A 25,000-nucleotide genomic window follows, 5' to 3' on the forward strand; every position below is an offset into this window, starting at 1 on the left:
TTGGCTACCAGTTAAATTCCGAATTGTTTTTAAAATTCTTTTAATTACATTCAAGGCTCTCAAAAATTAAGCAACTACATATGTAGCCTCGTTAATTTCCATTAACTCACCTCCACGGCATAATCTAAGGAGCTCTAGCTCTCGTGACAGTCTCCTCCTTAGTTGCCCTAAAAAGTTGTCTAAAGTTACTCTAGGTGATCGCTCTTTTACATATGCGGCACCAAAATTTGGAACGCTCTTCCTCTAGACCTTAGGTCTGAAAGCACTGTTGCTGGCTTCAAGACCAAACTTAAGACACATTTATTTCGTGAAGCGTTTTCATAGTCGACTTAACGTTATTTTATTTATATATTGTGATTTTTAAACCTATTTATAGTAGTTATCTAAGTTTTTAGATTATTTAAATAATGATAAAATTTCTGAATTTTACCTCCATATGTAATTTTATATTTTAGGGGTAGTTCTTAACTTTTATTGTAAAGCGCATTTGAGCATATCCATATGGCATTTGCGCACTACAAGCGTTGTATTATTATTATTATTATTATTATTATTATTATTATTATTATTATTATTATTATTATTATTATTAGAAGTAGTAGTAGTAGTAGTAGTAGTAGTAGTAGTAGTAGTAGTAGTAGTAGTTGTAGTAGACAGACAGACTACGTTTTGAAAGCTTACACTTATTTCTCTTATAATCTCTTATAAGCACGTCTCTGTATAAAATGGCGAGAATGACAGAACTCACGCACCATTTAAATTACAGTTAGAAAACGTAAAATAGGCTGTTTGAAAGGCCCACCATGCATGCGCGAGGCCGCGTGAGGGTGTGAACAGCGGAACAGCGTTCATACAACACTCTAATTGAGTAGCGTTTTATTCATATCAAGTTACTTACTAGTACACTCAAAATTCAGACGCCTACGGTCAGAATTAGAATTTATGGCGGTCTAATAATCGTGTGATTAATTCCTCTTATCCACATTGACCGTATGTCAATCTGGCCATTAGCTTAAATCTTGTTTTCTAAATTTGCTAACTTGTGGACATTTCGAGAGGATGGAGAGATTTTACCCGTGAAAGAATACAATATTGAATTTACAACAATTTTACTTCAATAGGTCGGAAACAAGATGCCTGTGACACTTTTCACACTTTACTTGATAGCCTGTATGGTCGGGAGAAACATTACTGGTCAGCAATGCAAGCCTTCTGAAGTCTCAATACCTGGCAAAGCTCTCAATGGTCACACCTTTAAAGCCACCGTAGTCAGCGGACCTATTCAATGTCAAATGCTCTGTGAGAATGATCCAAAATGCAGGAGTTACAACTTCCACATTCTAACAAAAAATTGCGAATTGAATGACGAGACCAAGGAAACGAACCCTAACGATTTCGTCACAGACGATCAAAGGTTCTACATGAAACGCGAAGGTGGGTACTGTTCGTAATCTCGTGATGGTACTGGAACGAGCAAGGACTGGAGGCAAAATTTATTCCCTGCATGCACCTCGACCCAGTCCAACAGGTCGTGATACCAGTTATGGTATATTCAATCACTGTCCTACACTATTGGATGCAAGATACTTGATTTGCTAACTGGTACAATAAAGAATATTTGTATCAAATAATCCAGTTAGGGTCCACAGTTCTAGAAGATCTCTGCCGTCCCAAGCCTTAGACCAATTTTGCTTCATAATTTAATACAATCGCTCGGCTCGCATGGATACATGATAATTAACGGTTTTTTTTTTTTTTCACTGGGGATCGACCTTTCTATAAAACCTAGATGATATTGATGAATGCACAGTGTTTCCCTTCACCTGTGACGTCAATGCCGATTGTCATAATACAGACGGCTCTTACATCTGCACATGTAAGGCGGGATACACTGGTCCCGGAAAAACGTGTACAGGTAAGGACCTGTATTGCATATGATTCGCACTTCGCGCATTAAGTTATGTCGCTTACTGGTTTTAATGTATGCAACTATTTTAGCAATTTATCATTTACCACATCAAGTTTGCGTGGGTAAAAAGGTGACAACTTGATATAAATATGGAAAGTGCAAACGTACAAAATACTCTTTCATTTTCCTCCGATCAAGAACGTTAAAGGACTCTTAAAGGCAATAAACAGAAGAAATCAAACTATAAGATCGTGTAGAAGACACAATTTTAAGTATATATTCAAGAAATAAGTTGCATTCTTTTTTTAGCCTATCGCCGGCATTCGAAAACATTAATCTATTTCTGCAATATTTTCCTTTCAGTAGACTAGTTTCGCGACATATCGATCGAGCAGCTAGTATTAACAAAAATCTGATAATCTACAGGATACTCAAAGGCGTGAGCTTACCTGAAAGTAGGGCCTCGTAAGTACTTGCAAATCAGCATAGTATTCAACAATCATTCACCTCAGGAATATATCCAAAGTCATTTAGGTTAGCACTTGTCTTAATATATACCATTCGGCTGCTCGGTGGCGAATATAATACTTCCTTATCACTTCAGAGCTATCACTTCAGAACACGTAGAAAGTGTCAATAATAATTGTGCGAATATGTGGTGTATAAAAGCAAGCAATCATGTTTACCATTCTTGATGCAAGTTGAGGTTTTTCTTTCAGGATTTCTAAAGAGTGGATATTTCACAAAAAAATACCTTTATAATCTACCCGCATAAAATCAGTTAAGAGAAAGACTGATTAATGTTAAAAAAATGGGCACCAGTACAAATACAGACTCTAACGATTTCGTGGACAGTGACTTATTGCCAATTGAATGTAAAAGGATATTTTACTTATTATAATTTGTTCCCAGATATCGATGAGTGTTCAACCGGAAAACATAACTGCAGCCATGTTGCCGTGTGCAACAACACTAGTGGTTCTTATAACTGCACTTGTAAGGAGGGATATGTTGGAGATGGACGAAACTGCTCAGGCAAGAATATATACCATTCGGCTGTGCGGTGGCGAATAATACTTCCTTATCAGTTATAATTATAATAATAAATAATAAATATATTTATATAGCGCCAAATCCTAACTGCTCTATGGCGCTTTACAATACTGTATTAAAAAGATAATGACTACATTAATTAAAAACCTTAAAAGATAATTATTCAAAAATCACATGAAATCACAAAATATTTGGAAAGATATCTCTTTTGAAAAGGTAATTCTTCAGACATTTCTTAAAAGTAGCTAAAGAAAAACCAGGCTGTCTCATATGAATAGGCAGAGCATTCCACAACCGTAGGGCAGCCACTGCGAAAGCTCTGTCACCATAAGACTTTTGAATAGACCTTGGGACAACCAGAAGAGACTGATTAGATGACCTGAGGCTACGACTGGGGATATATGGTGTTAGCAAATCACTAATATAAGAAGGGGCTAAATTATTCAGAGATTTAAAAACCAACAACAAGATCTTAAAAACAATGCGATGCTCCACTGGTAACCAATGGAGCTCAGAAAGTAATGGTAAAGTATGACCAAATTTAGGATAACGCTTAACAAGACAGACTGTACAGACTGTAGCCTCTGAATCTGGTATTTTGGTAGTCCGTATAAAAGGGCATTGCCATTCTCTAACCTGCAAGTTATAAAAACATGTATAAGCGCTATTGTAGACTCCTCTCACAGATAGCTCCTAATTTTTGCTATCCTCCTTAGATGGTAAAAAGCCGATTTGCATATAGCACTAATATGTTTCTCAAACGTTAAACCTTTTTAAAAACTACACCCAAATTACGAGCTGATGCTGATGACTGTACTACGGAACAACCAATTGTGAGAGAAGATAACACGGGACGAGGCCGATACTGAGAACTAATAACAAGTAGCTCCGATTTGTCGCCGTTAAGCTTAAGCTTATTACAGCACATCCAGTTGTCCATCTCACAAGCACAGGCTTCAACTTGAGAAACTGCTAAAGCCTCCGCATCACCACCCCGGGAGTCGAAGGACAAGTACAACTGGGTATCATCGGCATAAAGTGATAACCCATGTTGTACCTTCCAACAATATCCCCGAGTGGCGAAGTGTACAGCAAGTAGAGTATGGGACCTAAAACAGACCCCTGAGGAACCCCGCATGCCAATAGGCGATGTGTAGACCTCTCCCTCCTAATACTGACGAACTGGTAACGATTGCAAAGATAGGAGGTAAACCAAGAGAGCGCAGAGCCAGTGATACCAAACCGAGTAGCAAGCCTATTAAGTAAAATAGTATGGTGTCGAACGCAGCGGACAAATCTAAAAGTAGTAAAATAACTGACTGATGATTATCTAAAGCTACCAAAATATCATTTTGGACTTTGAGAAGAGCCGTCTCAGTACTGTACAGTTGTTTGTAAGGAGATTGGAAAACTTCATCAAGGTTATTTATCGTGATATAATCTACCAGCTGCAGAGCAATAGCTCTCTCGGTAAGCTTTGACATAAACATTAAATTAGAGATTGGTCTGAAATTAGCAAAAACCTCAGAATCTAGACCCATTTTTTTCAGCAATGGATTAAGCATAGCTAACTTAAAACAGTCAGGCATCACAGCAGTGTTCATAGAGAGGTTGACAATCTTGGTCATCACAGGCAAAAGCACTGACCAGCATTCCTTCAGAACAACAGCGTGAGCAGGATCCAGAGGACAAGACTTGACAGCAGAACCAGTAATCATACTAGACACTTGAGCTTCAGTAACATTCTTGAAAAGCGAGAGCACACAGCTTGCATGAGAGGAATCATCAAGATGTACCAGAGTACTTGAAGAACTGTCTAGTGAATTTCGCAAGATAGTAATCTTCTCAGGAAAAGAGTCAGCAAATTTATTAGCCAGGTCATTGTCAGAGCTCGATGTAGGATATAGAGGATCAGATTTAGTGTGTAGTAACCTATCAACTGTCTGAAACAGGACCCTCTGATCATGCTTAGAATTCTTAATGATGTTGGCATAGTAAGAGACCTTTGCCGACTTAAGCAGGTTATTTACAACATCGCACTGTATCACATAGTTCTCATAGTCTCCAGGTAGACGTGTTGACCGCCAGTGACGCTCAAGTGATCTTCTCTTACGTTTTTCTGAAGCGATCTCGTCAGTATACCACGGAGAGTATGGGCCAATAGTGACGGTTTTGGTCTTAACAGGAGCATAAACATCCACCAGTTTCGATAAAGTGGTGTTGAATTGTTTAACGAGTGCGTCGAGATCCGGAGAGGGATCCATTATTAAGCTAGAATTATTGAGTTCATTACGAAGCTTATCAAAGTCAATTGACCGAGTCTTGCGGAAGGAGATAGTTTTCCTTTCCAGTGGAGGCTTGGCTAAGGCTAAGTTACAATGAACAGCGAAGTGGTCAGAAATCCGCTGTCGTACACAACAATTGGTAATAATTCCATTTTCGCTAGATCTTGTAATAACCAAATCAAGTGTGTGGCCAACGTGATGAGTCGGCCCAGCAGCATGTTGTGTAAGATCGAACGAATCGAGAACACTTAAAAAACGCCTTGCATCGCAATCATTTGCTTGGTCTACACGAAAATTAAAATCTCCAACAAGTAACAGCGGTTCAGGTTTCAGGATTAGGTGCTCGAGAAAAGTTCTAAATTCATCGAGAAACAAGGCCACACTGAGAACATTAGTAGGAGATGGAGGAGGAAGATAAATATTGACAAGTCTCAAATTGTAATTACCAGTCGATTTCAGAAGGACTTGTACAATTTCAAAACTTCTGTAATCCTCAGGTTGCAATGTAGTGACTTTGAAAGACTTTCTGACCAGAAGACCGACCCTCCGCCTTCCGAGGTTGCCCTAGGAACCTGATGGAATGTAAATCCAACAGGACAAATATCCCGACAAAAATAAACATCGAAGTCATCATCGTTAAGCCCGGTTTCAGTAATCGCTATAATGTCAATATTATGTTCCGTCACATAATCATTCAACATAAGAGTCTTATTCTTAATAGATCTTGAGTTAATAAGCGCGAAATTTGAGACCGCTTGCTGACGCCGTAGAACAACCTCCGGTCCAGATTGCAACGAGATGGAAATCAAATTGCTTCTATTGACACACTAGTGCAGCGGAGCAGAACACGATGAAGTAGATCTCACAGAAATTATGGTTCTAATTCTTCTCCGACCAGCTCTTCTACCCCTGAATTTCAAGATTCCAGAGTTCTTCAATGCCCTCAGAGTAGACAAAGGAAGTTTAGTATGACATGACGTCCGCAGGCCCAACAGAAAGCTTCGACTGTACGAAGTCCTTGAAGTAGGGAAGAGAGTACGGCCAGTATGCAAATTCGGTAACATAACGTGGCTGGCACTAAAATTTAAAACCAAACGTTGAAAAGGCACAGGTCCAGTATTTATAGAAATATCGACAAATATAGTCAAATCGAGCGGCGGGTCGTGCCCAGGTATAGCAAGGGACGTCAAACCCCGCTTAGAAGGCTTGCTGAGCGCTTTTCAGAGCTAAACAATCAGAACACGTACAAAACACCAATTGAGCGAATGCGTGGTGTATGAAAGGAAGTATTAATGTTTACCGTTCTTGATGCAAGTTGACGTTTTTCTCTCGTGTTGTAATTTCTAAAGGCTGAACATCACATGGAAAATGTTATTATTGCCTGTCTAGTTATAAACCCGCAAAATATTGTGTGTAGAGAAAGACATTATTGATAATAGCAATACGACTGAGTGGAGTACCATTCAGCAAGTAATCAGGCAAGTAATTTTAAGATAAGCTGAGCGCGAAGCGCAAGGCCTATGTGAAATTTTGAGCACGATTACTCCCTGAAATGTTTGACACAAAATCCTATTATCACTTAATCGTACCTATTGCAAAATAGATGGATTTTGCGGATAGTGACTTTTTGCCAATTGAAAGCAAAAAGATATTTTATTCTTTTGTTGGCTGTGTTCCCGGATATCGATGAGTGTTTAACAGGAAAACGCAACTGCAGCCATGTGGCCTTGACGTTATATTTTTACATTGGACATCGTTCTTTCTATAAAACCTAGATATTGATGTATGCAAAACGTTTCTCTTTACCTGTGACGTCAATGCCGATTGTCACAATACAGACGTCTCGTGCAACTGCACATGTAATGCTGCATACAGTGGAGACGGAAAAACGTGTACTATTCAACAGTTATTCACCGAAGTAGAGGAAAATATCCACAGTCACTAAAGCTAGCAATTATCTTAGTATATACCATCCGGCTGCTCGGAATCGTGTGAATAATAACAGCTTCCTTCCTCAGATCTAACCAATCAGTACAAGTAGAAAGCACCGACCATGTGGTGTAAACAATGATGTTTACTATTTTTAATGCAAGACGAAAAATACCGATATAATCTTCCCGCATAAATTGCGTTCAGAGAAACACTAATTAAAGGTGAAAATGGTTGGGCACGAAAACAAAATAACGAAGTAATAAGTGTCTAACGATTTCGTGGACAGTGACTCAATGCCAATTGAAAGTAAAATGATATTTTACCAGTTTGTTGGCTGTGTTCCCAGATATCGATGAGTGTTTAACAGGAAAACACAACTGCAGCCATGTCGCCGTGTGCAAGGACACTATTGGTTCATATAACTGCACTTGTAAGGAGGGATATGTTGGAGACGGACGAAACTGCTCAGACAGAGGTAAAAAGAGACCCATTATGCAGATGCATTTAGTGATAGTTACAAAGTGCAAGCGACTCCTTCTTAGGGACCGTTACAAACTTTCCTTCTGCTTTAAAATGACCCCCCACCCCCCTCCTCCCTCATAAAAAAATTAACAGTCTCTTACGATAATTAAGCTACAGGTGAGCATGAGGATGATTTTGTTAAGTTACCACCACAGCAGCATTATAATCCGACCCTTTGCAATCCCCACTCAACAACCCTATGATACTGTCATGTGATCATGAACGTTCTGACAATATTTGTTTGCTCGTACTCCGTTTTAGGTTGTCCTAAGGACTGGGTAGCAAATGACACATATTGTTATAAACTGAATGCGAGTTATCAAGCCGATAGTATAGAAAAGGCTCGAGAAAAATGCAAGGAAATGTCAGCACTCCTGCCAATAATTAAATCGAAGCAGGAAAACATCTTTATTGCTAGCCTGATGAGCAAGGAGATACATCGAGTTTGGCTTGGTATGAAGCGCAGAGAAAACTACAAGTTTTTTTGGTTTGACGGTTCTTCAGCAGAGAACAACAATAATAAAAGTTATAGCGCATGGGCCAGAGGTCAACCGAAAGGCGATTTCCTGTGGTGTGCTTACATGTCCATTTCCAACTCTGTTCCGGAGTGGTATGCCTCCCTATGCAATTATTGGGCCAAACCTCCTTTTCTCCTTTGTCAAAGATCGCGTTTATAAGATGGACGATTTATTTAACGTGCATTATTGCCTTGCTAAGATAATAGAACGTATCATAGTTTTATCGTCCTAAGTGACGTATTGAATGCATTATGCATAAATCATAACATAAAGCGCTATGCTTTATACATTATATTCTTGACAGTATTTAAGCATACCGGGGGATGAATTTTTCATGTCGTGTTGTCTGCTATAATTCAACCACAGGAAAATAATTTGGGAGAAATTGTAATAATAATAATATAATAATAACAATAATAATAATAATAATAATAATAATAATAATAATAATAATAATAATAATAATAATAATAATAATAATAATTAGACATGAGTTAAAACAGCAATTCAAAAGATACAAGATGGAACAGTTTAACATCATCATGGAAGCTCTTCGTGGATATTCGCTGGAGTTGGAAGAACAGAAGAACAGATGAGCAAGTTGGTTGGAAGGAAAGGCAGTCAAGTTCTCGTAAAAATGTAAAAAAAATGCAATTTCGTCGACTTTGAACAATACGCGTACTTTCAAAACACTTTTGTAGTTGCGTAAATCGTTGATTAACTTGATTCGAATCATTAAATTCGATTCTCATATTGCGATTCTTAGAGATTTTTAGGGAAACGTAGACACTGGACTAAGCAATTGTTACCAATTAGAGTATTTTCTATTAGAGCGGTCTTCAATTGAGCGTCGAAAGTAATTAGCGAATTGCGTTGGTTTATGATTACTTCAATCAGTGATTGGTTCAAAGTACTCGCGCCACTTTTGCAACCAATCAGAAGTGAAACCAAAACCATTCGTGGCACGCGTGTGCACATTTTCCCGCGCTTTGTGTCGGCTACGTGTAATTACTTCGAGTTATGATTAGTTTACCGGATTGTCTCCGTCCTTTTTGATCGGGCAAAGTAATTACTTTGGTTTTGGTTTTACGATACTCGATTGAAACTCCCTCTATAGTAGCAACTTATTATTAACACACTGACATCTTTTAAGTTTGGTGGACAGAAAAGTTAGAAAAAGGACTCTTACACGTAGCTATCGTATTATATTTATAATGTTTTTTTTTCCATAATCTAAATACATTTTATATATATTGAGGAGATTAGTTAGGCAACATGGCCTCTAGGTTACGTGTTCGCCCTTCTGTGCTATTCTAATGTCAATCAAATAAACGTTTTAACACTGCTGTCATAATAATAGCCTACAACCACAATGTCCGGTCTGAGGCTAGAAGACGGAACCTTGTGATTGTAAACAAACAGGACAGAATGTGCGCTGTTGTCGATATTGTTCAACCAGGAGATAAGAGAGGTGGGGAAAAGGAGAATGAGAAAGTTGAAAAATATCAGGAGATTAAAAGAGAAATTGCAAGGATGTGGAACATGAGAACCGTACGTGCAGGTGATACCGGTTGTTGTAGCATCATTGCGAATCGTAACAAAGAACTAGGATGAGTTGCTGGAAAAGTTGGACATCAAAAGCAATACTTCATTACTCAAAAAAATTGCACTCTATAAAGGAATACGCCGATATACGCCGTTTTCAAGTGACTTTTTTACGACCGAGGATAGAGAATTGGCTAATAAATAATATTTTAAGCTGATCTTAGAATGCGAGTGGGAAAAGAATATATCCTCTTTTTTGGGGGGTTGTCATTATCCCAAGTTCTATCTCAGGGGGAGAGACAGGATTGAAAAGAGTGAACTAGCAAAGTTCAACTTGTTTGGAAGGATTTGGCATTTTGGAAGCCAAATTGTATCCTATGGATTAAACTGAAAATACATATTCATAAAGTCAGCGAAGTCAGAAGAACTATCATGTGATACGTGAGAAGTAAGGAACCAAGTTAAATCAAGTTGAGAATAATAAAGCTCTCTTACTGATCACTACACTTAACTATAAAAAGCGATTCATAGCTGTTGTAGCTAGCAGTTTCAGAGTCTGCTGTGACACCACTTCTGGGTTTTAGGTATTGCACGTATAATAAAGTTTTTTAATCACAATAAAATATGATGCAAATGGTACCTAACTACTACTTTAATAAATGTTCAGATCACCGCCAAGCAAAATCGTTAAATTTTACACGCGCTGAAAGGTGATATATACTAAGATGATATATGCCTAAAGTGAATAATTAAAAAAGACTCATAAGGTCGAGTTAGCACTATTTTTAAAAATCCTGAAGCTTTGCATCGTTCTGTGTGAGTGTGGTATACAATTTAAGAGTTTAAGAGACAGGAAGAAGCCTCTCGCTTTTTCTACGAACTCGACGATAAAACTTGTGACTGAGCAAACTTGATCTTTTCATCCTTCTTTTGTTCGTGCTTTTGTTTTGTTTTTTCTCTGTGAGGTATTAATTGATACGTCCAATACGTTAGCAGTATTAAGGCGACGATTCGATGAAGAGTATTCTTTGTTTTGAAAATTGGGGAACTTTTTATTATTAATGCCCGTTGATTTTCTTTCTTTTAACCCTTTTTTGTCATGCATCATTTGCCTAACTGCACTTCGGCACAACGCGAGTTGCTGGCCATCCTCGTTCCAGTTAGCAAATGCAAAGAAGCCATAGGTGTGCAGCTCATAATTACCCACGATAATTTGAGAAACGTCTCTCTCAAAATTAGTCTCTCTGAACAACGCTGCAAAAAAAGGTATGAAGACTAGACGTATATGTTTTTTTTGGCCTGTCTGTAAAAATAGATGACATCTAAGCATTTAAAAGAGAACTACTCTTATGACAGTAAAATATAGACACAAACAAGAGTAGTTTGCAAGAGCCTGCCAGGCAACTCGAAAAGGAACTCTCGAAATGGATTTATATACATCACACATGCCACATACAGTCTCACGAAAGTTTTCAATTCTTTCTGGGGTGAGATCGAACGTTAGCCTATAAAGGAGCCCAGGCAGCAGCTATCAGTGAACATTTAATATTTCCCACTCACCCAGCCCACACATGCATGCATGTGAAAGGAGGACAGACCACAACAATGGGGCCTCCCCGCCCCCAATCTTCACAAACAGTGTGTATGTTATTTAACACCCTTCAGTGTTAATTAACAGAAAGGGTTTTGAGACAGGGCCAACGGTTAACATTGTTGTTGAGGAAGACATGGAACTAAACACACAAACAACTGCTGTTAAAATAATAATAATAATAATAATAATAATAATAATAATAATAATAATAATAATAATATAATAAAATAAATATTTAAAAAAACTGAAAAAAACTGAAAAAACAAACGACATAAAAGCAATAACTGATTAACCAAAAACAAAACCTGCAACTGAGAAACTTGTTGGCAATGTGGTTGGCTGCAGAAGGTTTGCAGAATGCAGCAAAAGAACCCGCAAAGTGAAAAGAAACAAGATCATGTCGCAGCAAGAGTTGGTTTGCTTTCATTAACGAGAACCTGACGATATACAGATGAGGACTCGTAAATGAAGCCAATAGACGAAGAAGAGAAGGTACTCTGTTTAGCGTTTGGACAATGTATGGTAAAATTTTTGTTAAAGCATCCCGAGATGGTACTCCTATCCGAATCTTCTCTGAGGAAGATCTAGATAATCTATAGGAAATTCAAATAATACCTTCTAATACCTTCTAAGATCATGACGCTTTTATCTCTGCTACTTTTTAATTGTGCAATGATTCTTCAAAGTGTAGGTGAAGGAACTATTATTTTTCTATTAATTTCTGTTTTACAAGTGCAACACTACTGTTTATATGCCACCGTGAAAAACTTAATTTTTCCTGATAGTGATACGATTTGTTTCTGGTTTATTTCGTTATCCACAGGCAGTCTTATTACATGCGCCAGCATAAAATTCTGTTTTCAATTCAATCAATTCGTAGTCATGAACGTCCTTCTGCGGTCCCAAAACAAGAGGTTTATAACATAATTTAATCTGATTTCTCCAAATCTTGTTTAAATGTTCTCTGAGTTATTCAAATTCATTAACCTCTTTAAACGTGATGGGTACAACAAACTTCCAAAAAAGGAGAACAATATTGCTATGGCGTCGACGAAAAAAGTCTCATCTTGTCTTTTTGCAAGAGACACATTCCAAAAAAGACAGAAAATCTCAATGAAGAAATGAATGAGGGATCTCAAACTCGGCAGGTGTTGCCATACTAATTAAGAATGGTTTTGATTTCAAGCAGCAGTCGGTCATCTTAGATCCCCTAGGGTGTTACCTCATTGCAAGGCAACTATTTTAGAAAAACAAGACGTCTTGGTGAATATATATGCCCCCAAAAAGGATAAAGACTTGGTGGCTTTTCTCGGAACTATTCAAAAATTGATCTGCGATAGCAACCTGGATGATAAAGAAAATATAATTGTTAGTGTTGATTTTAATTGCACCATCGATCCCTCGATCGATAAAAAAGGTGGTGACCTATCTCCACGAAGAACTGGGGTGGAGAGAATTCTACGCATGCAAGGCCAATTGAATCTAATCGATATATGGAGGATTAGAAACCCTAGTATGAAGAGCTACACTAGGACTCAAAAATCTCCATGTGTGTTCTGTTGCTTAAACTATTGGCTCATCTCCAATAATCTGCAAGATTTTGTACACTAAACTAACATCTCCCGAACGATTAGGACAGATCACGCCGCGATTGACCTGACACTATGAGATTGATGCGATTCTGAAATTCGCAGCATGGTATGGCTTCTAATTTCCGGTGGGTTCTGTTTATGGGATTAAGAAAATGTATCATCATGTGTACTTTGCGATAATTTAGTTGTCACGCATCTCACCACCAGCATTAGAGAAGAAGTCTAGACAATTTTGACATTGTAGAAGATGTTCATGCGGTGCAAATGGTTAATTATTATTATGTCAGCGAAAATAACATTCGACGTCGTGCGAAATTAAAAAAAAAACAGTGTTTGGACCTTCGCTCGCTAATATACTACATGCTGGTATGCTGTTTCGAGTGAATGGTCATACAGACCGAATCATAATACGATATCAAGCACAGTGCCCCGTTTATCGGTGATATTGTCGAAGTATCTATCCTCGACGTAGTCGATAACAATGGCGCGAAGGTCCATCCGTCATGGGTCGGTACATTTTGCTGACCTCCAGTCCATGGACTATTTCGAATGAGTACTGTTGATCCATGTGTAAGCAGCATCTCAAATAGTGCTTGCTTAAGCCTCAACACCCATTTTAAACAGCGTTGTTCAACAGTATTTAAGTCTAAGCACCCATTTTTAAAAGGTTAGCTTTAGATTGTTGTTATGGCAGATTACTTCATGTAAGCTAACCTTTTTAAAATGGGTGCTTAGACTTAAATACTGTCGAACAATGCTGTTTAAAATGGGTGTTGAGGCTTAAAGTAAGCACTATATGAGATGCTGCTTACACATAGATCAACAGTAATCATTCGAAATAGTATTTTTAGGGTAGTCCATTTGGGTAGTCCATGGACTGGGGATCAGCGAAATGTACCAAGCCCATCCGTCATGGTTTGGCTCGGGAAGGAAGATACGGTGGTCGTTTCCACTCTTTTTGGCATTCTTGCTAAAGCAGTACGAGGAAAAAAACTGCAAGACGATAAAGTGATCGGTTCATTGGAATTCAAAATTATCAAAGCTTTGATTAATTCCACTCAAATCAATGAAATGGCGGGAAGAAGTGAGATTCCCGCCATCTTCCCCGAAACGCCGCCAACTTCACTAAAAGTGATAAAGCCCTGCAACATTGAATCAACTCTGGCTATAAAGCAACCATTCGAAGCCTTAAAAGAGTTTGAAATGTGCCAAATGGGTCCTCGGCTGAAATTGAAGAGAGCACGGTTAGTTGCAAACGAATGTTTAGCCGTGTTACAGCAAGAACTGACTTCTTTTGCGCCTGATCTTGGGAAGGTCTTCGGTTATGGGTTGCTGCACTGCGCCAAGGATAACCAAAATTTGTACGCGAGGTGATATCGACTGCTTTGGAAACAGTCGCCAAGAAACAGGGAATTAAAAAGGCATTTGCCACGATTTTGTGCGAAGATCTAAATATGAGGTATTTGGAATCGCTACGAGTTCCTCACTGGCTCCAACTGTACGTGAAGTTGACCACGAAACTTTCCAATAGATCGTGGCAAACGCTTCTGAATTTTCTCAAAATTGGTCTTGGCGGGGTAAGTTTTATTTAGCAAGCTTTTTTTATTTGTTGACAATCAGAAATCTTTTGTCTGTTCTATCGAGGGAGTGGGAGGAAGTGGGGTGAAGAAATATAAAAGGGTAGGAATTTGCAGTGGGTATTTGATCCATTCGTTTGCTCAAATCCCAGAACTTTTTTATTCTTTAAGGATGGGCGGGCTATATGAATCCAGGGTATGCAGCACAGTTCACACTTGTAACATGACAAAAGACATTACGCTGCAAATTGAAATAAAATGACTCAAAGCAATGTTAATGCCTACAGTGTTTGCGGCACAGTGAATCATTTACTTTAGGCAGAATTTTTCCTTTATGCCAATATGGTATTGGCTTAAACTTGTGCCTTAATTATTTTGTGTAAAATTTCTTGGCAAGTAGAATGTATATGCCTGCTACTTAAAGTTGTGCACTCAAAGTTGTTAATTTTTCTATACTTTTAAAAAGAAATCAACTGATGTGGGACTCCTGCTAACTACGAACCAGATTAGAGCCCAGAAAGATCTTGCCTTTTCTGTGACAAACAGAAGCCACTTGCCACTTGCCACAGAACTGAGAGGTTATGGGATCAGCCTCAAGATGGCACTAATCTGGCAGATAAGGCAAAGCCGTTTGCATTGTAATGTCCTTATAGATCACAAAGAAGCTAATCGAAACACTCTCCTAGTTCACCCTGTCTCTACACAATCAATCGTCCTATGCCCACACGGTCATCGGGTTCCCGCGCTGGAGAGATCCCGGATGTACATACAAACACTACATTCTCCTTCTTCCTTCGCTTACAAACCTGCTACCTTATTACGAGAATAAGCATGACTAATGTCCTTTAAGATATACTGAAAACTAGTAAAGACACAACATTACTTAGATGACTGCAGTCACTGCAAAGTCACTGTCACAGCTACATGGTGACATACTCTCTTAGTCTTTCGGGGGGTCGTGTGACTCTCCCTGACCTCCTTGGCAAAGGCTCGGCCTGAACTGGGCTTTGCTCCTTAACTGGATTAGCACTTGCCTCCACTGTTAAATTGGGCACGGTTTCCTGTCCAGAGGGCTGCTCAGGTACACCGCTTACTACCGGGTCTGAAGAGGCTGGTTCCCCTGGATCAGTAGCTGGGTCCACAAATCGCTTAACATACTGGATGTTTCTCTTATACACTGCACCATGTGATGATTTTAACTTGATTTGGTCTCCATGACGTTGAATCACCTTATAAGGCTACTTCTCATAACTTGTTGAGAGCTTTGTTTCTTTCCGTTTCTCAAGCAACACCAACTCTTCCTCCTGTACATTCGGCTTATCAGCTGCATTGCGTCTCTTGCCAACAGAATCTGCGCCCCTCTGCTTTCTTTCAGCATCCCGATTCCGCACCTCAGGGTGTGTCGCCTCGTCAGCATCATCAAATCCGGCTAGCTCTGGTAACTTTGTTCACAGTTTTCGCCCAGACAGCAGTTCTGCTGGACTCTTACCGGTTATCGTGTGTGGGGTGGAACGATAGCCAGGAGGTACTTGTTCAATTCAGATCTCCAGTCTTTTTCTCAGCCTGGGCTGCCCTCAATGCCTTCAACAAAGAGCGATTTTGTCTTTCGACTTCTCCATTTGCTCTTGGCCATAGGGGTGTCGTCAGTCTACGCCTGATGCCCATTTCATCAAGATACCCATCCATTTCTGCAGAAACCAGGTTCACTCCATTGTCGGTTCTCAGAGCACGGGGCACTCCATATCTGGAAAAATGCTTGTCTAAGCACTTAATGATCACTTCCGACGTAGTAGAGTAGATTACGTCAACTTCCACCCAGCGGCTGAAATACTCTACCAAGACTAACCGATGCTCCCCTGTTGGTAGGGGCCCAAGTAAGTCCAGCGCCAGATCTTGCCATGGTCTGTCTGGCAACTGTGTTGTCTTCACCGGTGGATATATAGTCTCCTTGGTGACAAGCTGACACACATAACACTCTCGGCACTTGCGCTCTGCATCCGTATCTACACATGGCCATCACACTTTCGACCGCAATTTCTCTTTCATTTTCACAATCCCTTGATGGCCCTCTTGTGCTAAATGAAGCACTCTGTCTAAGCTTTTCAGGAATCACGATTTGCGTACCACGTAGGATGACATGGCCAATGAAGGTCAGTTCGTTACGGACACATACATATGACTTTGGAGCCCCTTCCCAGTTTCCCCTAACAAGGCAACCACGCACTACTGCACTAACTCATCTTCAGCTGAGACTGTCTCGATTTCTTGAATCTTTAAGGCTACAGGTACAGATCCTAATGCAACCAGTCGAACATACTCGTCATCATACCGGGATTTCCCCGATGCGGGGATTTTTGTCAAACGTAAGAGTGCATCGGCAATATTGCCTCTGGGTGTGACACAACATACCTTATAGTTATAAGGCTGCAGTCTTAGTACCCAGCTCTCAAAACGAGCTGATGGCTTGGACCCCTTAGAGTAAATCACCTTCAGGGCCTCATGATCGGTCACCAGGTCGAAGGTCTGAAGCCCGTACAGGTACAAGTTGAAGCGCTCACACGCCCACACCAGCGCCAGAGCCTCTTTCTCAGTCTGGCTGTACCTCCTTTCCACTTGGCTGAGGCTCTGCTCGGCTTTCCCCATTCTTCTCTTGCACCAACACCGCCCCTAGGCCCACTGGACTGGCATCTGCTATCACTCGAGTATGTGCGTCTTAGTCAAAATAGGCTAAGACGTGTGCATTGGCCAGTTGCCGTTTCAGTTCTTTAAATGATTCCCCTGCTCGTTGCCCCGTACAAATGGGACACCCTGCCTGGATATTGCACGGAGAGGTTCTGCAAGGGTTGAAAAGTTGGGGATGAAACGTGCACTAAAGCCTACGATCCCTAGGAAACTCCGGACTTCAGTCGGCGTAGTAGGTTGAACCCCCTCGAGCACAGCACGAACCCTCTCCTCTGTTGGACCAATGCCATATTTTGATAATAGAAGCCCCATAAAGACCACATTGTCCATGCGGAATTCACACTTCATCGGGTTGAGGGTAAGGTTCTTTTCCTCTAATCTCTGAAGCACTTTGTGGAGACTTTGATCATGCTCCTCAATACTCTTGCCATGCACTATCAGATCATCAGCAATATTCTGAACCCCATCGATGTTTGAGACCACTTGTCTTATTATCTGCTGGTACTTCTCAGGAGCAGAGTTCACTCCAAAGCGAAACAATCCCTCGTTGGTAGCAAATGTCGTAATGTCCCGTGACTCTTCGTCCAATTCAATCTGATTAAATCCCAGACGGAGATCCAGTTTTGAGAGCACTGCCCTGCCACTGACGTTTTCCACCACTTCATCAACGGTCGGTATTGGTATCCTCTCGCAGATAATGGCCTGATTTGCTTTCCTCGTGTCAACACATAACCTGATATCCTCCTCGGCCTTTGGTGCTACCACCTCGGGACTTACCCAGGATGTCGGCCCATCCACCCGTTCCACTATATCTTTGGCAATCAGGTCCGCCACTTTGGCTGTCACCTTCTCACACAAGGTAAAGGGGACACGCCTTGGCTTCTGGGTTACTGGCGTTACCTCCCGATCCACATGTAGCTTTAGCCTGTACTCTTTTAGCTTGCCAATTCCACTGAAGACCTTTGAATACTTTGTCTGAAGAGCTGAAGCCAAGTCCTTACCAATAACATCACACTCAGCCGGTTCACTGCTGGCGCTCAGGCCAATGCGAAGTAGACCAAGATCCCTGGACGTTGTATGACCCAGTAGACACCCTCCACTCGTGGTGACCACGAATTGTAAGTTTATCTTCTTGGTTCCAACTGACAGCTCTACTTGAATTTGACCAACCACGTTCAACTCCTTCCCACTATATACATACAAATGCTTGCGGCAGTTCTCTAACTTCACATCAAGACCTTGTGCTTTGAGCTCTTCGCATTTACTCATCCCCATGAGATTACTTACAGAGCCAGAATCAATAAGCGCCTTTGCACTAATGCCATTTAACACTAATCTCAATCACCGGCTCATCACAGCTAATTGTATGGCATATTTCTTCTTTCGTCTCAGTCACCATAAATGCAAATGTACAATCCTCATCACTCCCCGATGCCTCATGATTCCCCACAAAATTAGCTATGTGACGTGGTCGTCCACCCGAAATCCTTTGTTTCTTGCTTGCCTTTCCCCTAACCACATCACTATCCCTCTCACCACGACAACACACAGCAAAATGTCCATACCTTCCACACTTTGCACACTTCTTTCCAAAGCTCAAAAAAAGTTTCTTCAATTCATCTGAGTGCGTATTCAACCTACGTGACAGGAGGATCACCAATTTAACCTACTAGGTAAAACCGGATTCAAACTGTGAACGGATTTTACCGGCAACATCTATATAGTGACAATTACTTACACCGTCCCGTAGTAAAGTCATGGATCACATCCATCTTTTGTCTAATATTTAATAGTTAATAACTTGTCATTAATATTTAGGATTCATTTCGATCCAGTTATATTTTTGGAGGACGCCACCTCAAAATTTGCGTTTCGAAAAATAAAATAAAATAATTCCGAGCAGCGTTGTTCATGATATCAACAATATTAGTACGCAAATAATCAAGCAATTGAAACAGGGAAGCCAAGGCAAACAAAGGGCAGCTCATCGTCACTGTGCGCACTCATAAAAAGGCAAAAAGAAAGATTCCCGTTGCTGTGGAACTGTTAGGCTAAAAAAAATCCATAGTGACACGCACTTCTTTCAGTAAAAGGAGTAAATCTATAAGAACAGTATTACCTGGAAATCTAGCGTTTTTAATGACACTGCCAGTTTAAAAGCACTTCTGATATCTTCAGTTACTTCATACAGTTTCATGGCTTCTATCATAACCTGAACACCACTGCGACGACCATCCTCGAAGCCAATCTCTTTACTGCAATCAATAGCTAATGGAAACAAAAAAAGGGTAAAAAGAGTTTTGCTACCTTATGAGCAAAATAGTGTCTGGTTGATGTAAAAAGGGGCTGCTTATATCGTAACTTTGTCGACAATTATGACCACAGCAGGGTAAGATACCCTAAGCGTTTGACCGAAGAAAACTATCAAAAGCAAATAATCGAGGAGGGTTACCAATTATGGCACGAATGGCTCATTTTTTGTTTGCCACCCGTTTATGTGGAGATGGAGCATCGGGAAATAGATGTTACAAAAGGAGGTCCCACAAGTTTATTTTGTTGTTGTTTTTATCATCATGATCATCATCATTCTTCTTCTTCTTCTCTTCTTCTTCTTCTTATTATTATTATTATTATTATTATTATTATTATTATTATTATTATTATTATTATTCCTTCAACTATTCGGCTTTCATGATACGATGAGCAAATTTTAACGAAATGTTATTCGCCCCCGCAGTTAATTCACATGGACATTGCGATAAATAAAACAAACCTTCCCTACAGTCTTCTATGGACTCTTCTAGTTGGCCCTGAAGGTCAATCGAAAAAAAGTAAACAATTAATGTAAGAAATACTGCTTATCGGAAAATAATGCATATGGGTGTGCACTTTCATTTAATTCGCAATCATCGACTTGTCTGTAAACAATGCTGCCCTGTTATCAAAGGTCTTTTTACCGGAAGCTACGGCACAAAAGGAAAATAAACTACCGCGGTGACTACGAGCAGCCATGTGCTTTTCTCCAGAGAACGCGCGTGCAAATGGCGCATACGTCGAACGACATCAGGACTCCCGCCATAAATTTCAGAGAAAATGTATCGGAAAGGAAGATCAAGGAACTGTGCCAGAATTAAACTAGAACTGTTCCAATTGCCGCAAACCCTCACCAAAAACAAGAAGTAATTGTAGGGGACGGGAAGGTGGTTGTCAGGTTCGTCTGAAACTCTTACCACTCTGTTGAAGGATCGAGCTCTTGATAACAGAGTTCGAACTCTTGGCCAACGACAAACGAAAGCTAGAGCCTAGTTCGAAATATTGTTAAGAACATCCAAGGCTTAATTTGCTAAAATGTGCAATTGCATTATCAAAGTTGCCACTGTCGAAGCTACGTTTTCCCAGATGCGTGATGAAAAGAAATGCACGATACTGCAAGAACTAACAGAGAAACCATCAATATTAGAAAGAACAATACAAAGTCATCATTTTAAAAGTGGTTCTACCTAAAGTTGCAATGGAAAAAAGCATTTAGAATTAGATCGATTAAAAATAAATAATAATGATAAGTATAGCAAATCGAATGAACTTACTCTTGCATTTCGTGACTTTTGGGCACGAGTGATATTTTGAAAGTTCTCAAATTGCATGAGCCGTAGTCGACTGCAGGACTACAAACGAGCGAAGCCAGTAATAATAACTCAAGCCAGTTCTCAAACAAAAATTGTTATTGAGGGTCATCAATCGTATTAGAACTGTTTAAATCATACGAACTTCAACACCCGCGCACTGAGAAGTGTTGCCCTAAACAAAGGGAACATTTATCAAATGACGTCTCCGTCAACATGTAATTTGCATTAAGACAGGCAAACAAACTTCGTTTGAACAACTAATTGACCTCGACTACTTTACTCTCGTTCGAACAGCTAATTCACCTCGGCTATTTTACCTCGACCAATTTACTCTCTTTCGAACAGCTAATTCACCTCGACTACTTTACTCTAGTGTTTTGTGGCGAGGTGACTTGAGGTTGTTGGTGGCGAGGTGGTTCCTTGGTTGCGAGTTGGTTGGTGGCGAAACTCCCTGGTGGCGAGATGACCGGTAACCGTAGTATAGGCTACTTAGAGCCTCTTGTTTGAAGTTGTTTTGTTTCTGTTTTCTTTTTCTTTTGTTTTACGTAACTTCTGCTCCGGTACCTGCTGAAGTCTATGACTATTGAAGGAATCTGTTTCCATTCGGTATCAAATGTGGTATATAATTCTGTTTTCCATGGAATAATAATCTGTGTTTATGATACCCGTTTATGGAAGTAGACACTCCAAATTCCTGGATAATAACAACAACAAAGGTGGGCAATGTAAAGTGGATGGGTGAGATTCTTTCACTTCCATGATGGCTACAAATTTACTCTGAAGTTTTCTCAGAAACCAGTTTAATTCATTAAAATTAAAATAATAGTAATTTAGTTTATTTCGCGGATTATGATTTTAATTACGTATGCAAATATACTACTCTCCGTCTAGCTCTAGCACGGTTTATTTCCATATTGTTTACTGGATTTTCCCAAACCCGAGGGAGTTGATATATAGACGTAGACTTCTTTTGCCCGTTTGTTGGCATTGTTCTTGTCTGCAAAGAAAACGTTTGTGGTACATGTGTAATTGACTCCCAGATTTTCTTAACGGCTCAACTTTGTTGACACGTCTCAAGTTTGCGTACAATTTAAACCGTTTTTACGAGAAATGACGTCCTGAAGCTAAAATTTACATGTGGAGGCAAAGCCGTTTACTAAATGACTTCCAATATGCTCCTACAGGAAAAAAGTCCGCCTTATGTCACGATATTAACGGAAGAATCATGAATGCTTCTTCTGACAGTGTTCACTGACATGTGAGTAATTTCAAAAGTGTCTCGAGGAGCGCATGACGGATAATTGCTGGCGAGCCTTGGCGAGGAAGCATCCTATTCTAGATATTAGTGAAAATTATCAAAATTTGTGGGATGTAAGATCGGAAGCATGCGCAGTCGATTGTGGTGTTATCATGCCTATAATCCGGGGTATTGATACCCGTGATGACGTCACGGGAATGTAGACGGGAATCTTACAGCCGGGTCGTCATTGATAATCATTCAACCGTACATGTTCAGTCTTTGAACCTCTTACATTTGACCACCGCGTCAAATTGTTCTTCAACATCTTCAACCGTTAAGTGAAGAGAAAATCAGTTCTCGAGCTAGATCACGAGCGGTCGCCCTTCTTTCCTCAGGGCCACGCACGACAGGTAGAATTATTATTCTATGCAAAATTAGTGGTAAAAACGAGGCGTGTCACGCAATCGCGCGCTCTATTATGTCAAAGAAAAATAAGAGACTGCTCGCAGTCTATTCTCAAGCACGACAATAAATTCAAGTTGTCGTTTGCTCAACTACGCTCAGCATTTCTCAAAAGGCAACTCTTTTGCTGAAAAGGAGCCAAAAATTTCAGAAAAACAGAAGTTTAAATTCAAAGAATGAACTGACATTGTCTTGAAATTATCCCTTTGCTTTTAGAAGAGTAACGCCTGCCACACAGGCTAAAGATATGCTCACCTTTCTTCGCTATTTTAATACTTTCACGCACATTTCCGGTACCTATGGCAAGCCGTTTGTAGGAAAAATTTAATCTTAGATATATATGTTCAATCCTTTAAATAAAGGTTTAATTTAAAGTCATAAAAGGCATTCAATGCAATCCAATCCTTAAATTTTATATGCAATGCAATACCGTAAATGTTGATTCAATCCAATCCTTAAATTTTACATGTAATGCAATACCACAAATATTGATTCAATCCAATCCTTAAATTTATATTTAATCCAATACCACGAATATTGATTCAATCCAATTCTTAAATTTTATATGTAATGCAATACCACAAACATTGATTCAAGGCAATCCTTAAATTTATATGCAATCCGAAAATATATGTTCAATCTTCCTGGGACGAGCGCGGCCATATAGAACCAGAGTAAACTGTGCAAGGTATAGAACGAAAGATGGCAGCAGAGTAAGAAGAAGAATTTGACATAGAAGTTGAGTTTCCCAAATTTCTAGGCGAACTTGTGGATAGAACCGAGACAATATTTGAGAACTTTGACACAGAAGCTGCAGAAACGCAGGTCGAGGTTCTTGATCAGACAATGAGCCTGCTTAGGTCGATGAAAGAGTGTTGCAACCCTAGACACGAGGGACAAGGAAAATCTCGATTCCATCGCTGGGCCCTTAGTAGGTGTGCTTAATGTGCTTCGTCGCCGGACCATCACTCCTTCTACTGTGGCTGCGGATTCAGGTACGATAGATAGGGATAAAGGAAAAAGGCCCGGAAGACCATTTCGCAAAATTCCTGTTGAGATGCTAGAAGGACTGCGAGGACTTGGAATTTATTTGGAGAATTCACTGGGAATTCACTCGGAGTCTCGAGGTGGACAGTTAACAGATGAGTAGCAGAGTATGGCTTATAGGATATGAGGGGCTTTGAACGAATTACCTGATGAAAGACTCGACCGGATCATTCAAGATTAAATAAACAACCATGGGAGTGCGCCTAGATGAAACATAATAGCCGGTTACCTGAAATCTATTGGGTTACGGAATCAACGTCGAAGAGTCAGACAAAGGTTGGCGAAGCTAGATCCCGAAAATATTGCCTTGACATGGGGTGCTACCATATAGCGCAGGAAGTACAATGTGTCTTGGCCAAACTAACTTTGGCATCTTGATGGATGTCGCGATCCCGACTGCGACGTACTTAGCGATCGGGAGACGCCGTTTCTACCTCAGTACCACGATTGTAGAATTAAATGGATTTCTTTATTCATCATCGATTACAGTCAATCTCATGGCACGTGGTGGAAAAACTACAACAGCCGAATAGAACACTGAAAAAAGAAACCTAGTTTAAATGAAAGAAGAAAAAATGGAACGAATGAAAAAGAAACATTTAAGGTAAAGTCACTTACATTGTCCAACTCCTAGCGGTACAGGATAAACAGAAGAACGAAAAACTTAAAACAGATGGTTTGCTCAAAAACTCCCTTTGTGGTCAAAGAACTCTAAAGACTGAACTAAAAAAACTGTGTGCCCACCTAAGTTATCCCATTACATTAATCAGTCACTAAGTCAGTACAAATTAATAACCAGAAACGGAAACAAGCATGACTCGCGTGACAATGGACATCACTCATTTATTAGGTGGAAGCTGGTAATTCATGGTTGCATAGACAGATTTTCTAGAAGAATAATCTTTCGATAATGTAGTCCCAATAACAGAGCCGAAACAGATCTGGGATTGTATAGGAATGTTGTTCAAGTGAGTTTGGGTTGGATTCCCACCTGGGTCAGAGATTTTTCTCTGTCATAAGGTGTTGCATAAGAAGTTCCTGATGCTGTGGATCAGCGAAGGTTCTTCATCCATCATATGCACACAGTAGCGTTGGCCTCCATCAAGATGCCAAAGTGAGTTTGGCCAAGGCACCTTGTACTTCCTGCACTGTATGGTAGCACCCCATGTCAAGGCAATATTTTCGGGATCTACAATACTCGTCACATTTGATGAAACACCCATCCCCGTTTCCCCATTCCTTCAATGTTGATTTCCACAACTTCTAGTAGTCGCCCGAAAAATTCTCACACAACATTGAATTCGGGGAAGGTGGATGTGGTATAAGCTACGATCTTGTAACACGATGATTCTGACCATTCGCTAACTGTTCCAACTAAATATGTCTAGTATTGTAAGTATCGGAGAGGCTGAACAT

At 40.0% G+C, this 25,000-nt stretch overlaps 1 protein-coding gene, 1 long non-coding RNA gene and 1 pseudogene across 2 annotated transcripts in view; 2 read left to right on the forward strand and 1 right to left on the reverse strand.

Annotated features, from left to right (window-relative positions):
• The first annotated feature begins 1,133 nt into the window (after positions 1–1,133).
• The window catches only part of LOC138030422 (protein kinase C-binding protein NELL2-like), a 164,392-nt gene continuing 140,525 nt past the window's right edge, over positions 1,134–25,000 (forward strand). Inside the window, exon 1 of the mRNA XM_068878338.1 lies at positions 1,134–1,434. Coding sequence (XP_068734439.1) covers positions 1,134–1,434 — 301 coding nt within the window. The remainder of the gene's footprint in view (positions 1,435–25,000) is intronic.
• LOC138029429 (uncharacterized) lies at positions 5,341–14,626 on the forward strand (annotated as a pseudogene).
• Positions 19,345–20,520, reverse strand: LOC138029842 (uncharacterized). Its single transcript, XR_011127949.1, has 3 exons — positions 20,440–20,520; positions 19,983–20,019; positions 19,345–19,477 (listed from the first exon to the last, which is right to left on the reverse strand). It is a non-coding gene; the product is annotated as an uncharacterized lncRNA (long non-coding RNA).

This window comes from Montipora capricornis, chromosome 13, assembly GCF_036669925.1.
Source record: "Montipora capricornis isolate CH-2021 chromosome 13, ASM3666992v2, whole genome shotgun sequence".
NCBI lineage: Eukaryota > Metazoa > Cnidaria > Anthozoa > Scleractinia > Acroporidae > Montipora > Montipora capricornis.